At 36.0% G+C, this 4,780-nt stretch overlaps 1 protein-coding gene across 1 annotated transcript in view; it reads left to right on the top strand.

Annotated features, from left to right (window-relative positions):
- Dock11 (dedicator of cytokinesis 11) overlaps positions 1-4,780 on the top strand; it is a 142,900-nt gene that overhangs the window by 103,937 nt on the left and 34,183 nt on the right. Inside the window, exons 41-42 of the mRNA XM_048797110.1 lie at positions 2,505-2,720; positions 2,807-2,864. Coding sequence (XP_048653067.1) covers positions 2,505-2,720; positions 2,807-2,864 — 274 coding nt within the window. The remainder of the gene's footprint in view (positions 1-2,504; positions 2,721-2,806; positions 2,865-4,780) is intronic.

The following is a 4,780-nucleotide window of genomic DNA, read 5'->3' as shown; positions in this document are numbered from 1 at the left end:
TTTTTTTTTTTTTTTTTTTTTTTTTTGGTACCAAGGATTGAACTCTGGGGGCGCGGGGGACTCGACCACTCAGAAACATCCCCAACCCTTTTTTATATTTAATTTAAAGACAGGGTCTCACTGAGTTGCTTTGGACCTTGTTAAGTTTTGCAGCTCACTTTGAACTCCCAATCCTCCTGCCTTAGCTTCCCAAGCTGCTGGGATTACAGGCGTGAGCCACTCCACCCAGCCACTGGGGTTGATTTCTAAGCCTACTCAGAAAATAAATGCTTCCTTCCTTTCTTAACAATTATTTCCGTTTAATATTGGTTAATTAAACACTGAGTTTGAAATTTGACACAGCCTCACATTTTAGAATAGCAAACAGCTGTCTGATCCATTGCCAGCAGATGAGGAATGGAACAGAAGGGTTTCATTATTTGTTGGTTTTATAAGTTTTGAAAATCATCTATTAGCCAATCATGGCTTGGTATAGGTACTTATTGGCAAATACAAGTCCAAAGCTGTCATTTTTAAGCACCAGTTCACTCTGGCCAAACTCAAGACTGACCACCATTTCTCTTCCTTACCTATATGCATAGCATGTAAAACTGCTTCTGCCACCTTGTTGCCTGGAGTGCAGGTCCTCATCTTCAGTGATAAAATGTGTTCCAGGGAAGAAGAGGCCATATCCAGTAAAGGACTTTTCCTCCCAGAGAAATTAATCATTCCAATTCTTGGGAAATGTCATATTCCAACATTTGACAATATTGAATCAAGCCTGAAAAAAATTAGAAGCTCACAGTCACAGCATATTTGATGCTTGGTACGTGTAGAATCTATGTACCAAAAAATATTCCCATAGGAATGTTGCTTACACTGAGAAAAACACTGAGTAGTGCCAGCCGCTCACAGGCTGGGAAAGTTTGTTTTGGGGTCAGTTCTATTGGTTTCCCTTGAGATCAGTATATGCTCCAAGAATCCCATGAGTATTGAAACAACATATACTATTTATGCTTTTTTACTCATACTCTTGAGAGTTTATTTTCCCAGTTGTGATCATCCTTACTGCCACATCATATAGATAGATTAGCAAATATTTCTTAGCAAATGAGGTTTATATTGGTTTTCTTTTCTTCAGCTCATTTCTGAAATGACTTTGTTTTATGCAGTTAGAATGGTCATTGTCAACAAACTCTATTATACCAAAGTCTGTCTTTCCTTGGTAAATGAAATTTCAATTCGTGAATAAGAAGAGAATATATGTAAATAATAATAATTATTATTAAGGGGTTTAAGAAGACAGTTTTTAAAACAATTGCCTCTACATTTTATTATATTTACATTTAAAAAGTCCCCTAGTCCTACACCCGTTCCTTCCTCATCTTCTCGAAGTCATACAGATAATCATCATTATTCCTATGGAAGTTAAGAGGAAATGATAGGACTTTCTTAACAGTGATTAGGCTAAAAAGAAAACTCTTGACTTTGTGATCTTGGTGCTAAAAACACTTTGGGAGGTTAATGATCTCTTTAAACCTTTTGGAACTTTGTGTCATTCCTGACCTCTCATTTGTGTAAATAGGAATTTTTTTGCAGTATGATTTTCACTTCGTATGTGTAATATTCAGTGGATGGGTTAGCTATGCTTGTCAGTATGGAAAAGTGACTGAAGAACACTAGCTCTGGAGCCAGACTGCCTGGGTCCAAGCCCTGTCTCCACCATTTGTCAATTTTGAGACTCTGGCCAAACTGCTTAACCTCTCTGTGCCTCACATTTCCCATCGGTAAAATTAATACTAGTAGTCTTAACTTGCCGGATACAGTGACACACACCTGTAATCCCAGTGGCTCTGGAGGCTGAAGCAGGAGGATCATAAGTTCAAAGCCAGCCTCAACAAAACCAAGATGCTAAGCAACTCAATGAGACTCTGTCTCTAAATAAAATACAAAATAGGGCTGGGGATGTGGCTCAGTGGTCTAGTGCCCCTGACTTCCATCCCTGGTACCAAAAAAAAAAAGAAAGAAAGAAAGAAAGAAAAAAGATATAACCTCCTAGTGGAGGTTAAGAGGAAGTGATAGGATTTTCTAACAGTTAACTTAGGATTTTGTAAAAATTAAAACGTGAAAGAGCACCCAGACCAGTGCCTGGTATATAATATTCTATCAATAATTTTTAAGTTGCTATTTTATCATAAGTAAATAACAAACAGAACACTTCCATGAATATAGATAGAATTCACAGTGGAAGAGAGAGATTTTAAAGCCATCCAGTCTGGCTCCAAAGGTCATACTTTTATGTACTATAAATGTATTGTTATCAAGTTTAGAGCCTTTCATAACTAAATTAGTTGCATACTTTTTAAATAATTAATTTAAAACTCTTTAGACATTCTGCAAACAATGCAGTACCAAGAACAGTTAAAAAGAGGTAAAACTCATATTATGTTCCCAGCATTGGATGCTGAGGTTTAGAGTACATCAATAATATTGTTAAACATATTTTTTGTTTGTTTTGAAATTAGGCAACTGCTTTTCCCACAGAAGTTAAGGACTTGACCAAGAGGATCCGTACTGTTCTTATGGCCACTGCCCAAATGAAGGAGCATGAGAAAGACCCCGAAATGCTAATTGATCTCCAGTATAGCTTAGCCAAGTCCTATGCCAGCACCCCAGAGCTCAGAAAAACCTGGCTTGATAGCATGGCCAAGATTCATATAAAAAATGGAGATTTTTCAGAGGTGACTACTTTAAGTTTGTTTTAAATATTACCTTTCAAAACCTCTTGAGCATGTTCTGACTGTTCTTTCCTGTCATCTTTTTTTAGGCTGCAATGTGTTATGTCCATGTAGCAGCTCTAGTTGCAGAATTTCTTCATCGAAAGAGTAAGATATTTCTGTTCCGAGATGAGAATTTCATTTAGCACAAAAGTTTGTATCTTTGAAGCTTGTGACTATGAATATGATATAATTGAACTCTGAAAAATATGTTCACCTTAAAAACAGAAGTTGTTATAAAAGATTGTTCATTTTTCCTTCTGCTTTCATAGGAGGTTACAAGTAAGTTAAACAGTACAGGCCTGGGCCTGATGCCCAGTGTTTATTTTCCAAGACTGTCTCTCTGGAAGGCTGCCACAAATTAAATTCTTCTTAGTGCTCATGAGAAGCTCCACATAATACAGATCACTTATTTTCCACTCAACTACCTCATCTTCACCAACAACTGCCCATACATTCTATACCACATTAGTACAGTGACCTGGGTATAAAAAGTGAATTTTGCCCTTGAAGAGCTGCAGGACACAGCAGGTCTAGATTCCTAATTCAAGATTCTTAATTCAGGAAAATGTCTGAATGCTTCCCTTTCTAAATAAAGTATTGTTGACTATTATCACCAAAGTACTAAAACTGTTGAGTTTAGTTTAAAAACTGATTGGCAATGAAGATTGCAATCCAGAAATCTCCCATTATCTATTACAGTGTCCAAGCTACTTGCTTTAAGGTTAACACATGAATAATATCAGAGCAAAATGAAACCAACTTCTGAGAATCATATTACTCTGGTTTTGGCTATGGAACTACAACCTTGTTTTGTTTGGATTTTTTTTTTTAAATTTTCTGAATTCCTACAGTTAACTGTGTATCTTTCATTTCACATCTAAGGCCCAGAGTTTAATTGCCTCATATAATACCCATGTGCAGAATCCAAAAAGATTCTTCCAAAATATAATACTATGGTTAAAACGTAGCTGTAGGGCTGGGGTTGTGACTCAGTGGTACAGTGCTTGCCTGGCATGTGTGAGGCCCTGGGTTTGATCCTCAGCACTACATATAGATAAGTTAATTAATTAAAAGATTAATTGACAACTAAATATATAAAATAAAGTGTAGATATATTTTATTTATGTGTTAAATTAACATGTGGATATTGAAATTCTTCTGAACAGTTCATGTTTTTGAAATTGGTATACTCTAAATTTTTCTTTTTAGTACATATTTGGTTCTATTTAATTAATTTGTTTATTTAGAGCTAGTGAATGGACACAGGGCCTTAGGCATACTAAACATGTGCTGTATCACTGACCCTCACCCCCAGCCCTCATATGTGGCTTTAAAATGAAAAAAAAAAATAGATTATTTGAATAAGGAAAAAATAGGTTATTAAAATAAGGCCTAATTGAGTTTTTTATATTACATTATTGATATCAGTGATGTATCATTACATTATCATTATCATCCTATAACATTTCAATAGAAATGAATATTGAAATTCCACACCTGCAATTCCAACTAAACTGACAAATTTAAGAATCCTAAGCATAGTACTCAATATGATTTTAGGTATATCTTTCAGAGAAATTACATTAATACTATCTCATCTTTCTAGTTAGTATAAATCTGAAATAATAATTTCATGTTCACTGTGTTAGTCAGCTTCCTGCTTTCCATTGCTGTGGCAAAATACCTGAGAAAAATCAACTTAAAGAAGGAAAGCTTTATTTTAGCTTGTGGTTTCAGAGGTTTCAATTCATGATCACTTGGTCTTATTGCTTTTGAACCATGTGAGGCAGTATATGGAGGCTGAAGTATGTGGCAGAGGAAAATCGCTCACCTCTTTCCAGTCAAGAAACAGAGGAAGAAGCTGGGGTCCCAATATCCCCTTCAAGAGCACAGCCCCAGTGGTCTACTACTTCCAACTAGACTTCACCCCTAATGTTTCTACTGCCTCCCAATAGCTCCATCAGCTGGGAACCAAACCTTCAATCCATGAGCTTTGGGGGACATTTTTTTTTTTTTTTTTG

The sequence above is a fragment of the Marmota marmota genome, unplaced genomic scaffold (genome assembly GCF_001458135.2).
Source record: "Marmota marmota marmota unplaced genomic scaffold, marMar, whole genome shotgun sequence".
NCBI classification, from domain to species: domain Eukaryota; kingdom Metazoa; phylum Chordata; class Mammalia; order Rodentia; family Sciuridae; genus Marmota; species Marmota marmota.
Note: the sequence above shows the minus strand (reverse complement) of the source record. Positions and strands in the feature narration are given on the sequence as shown.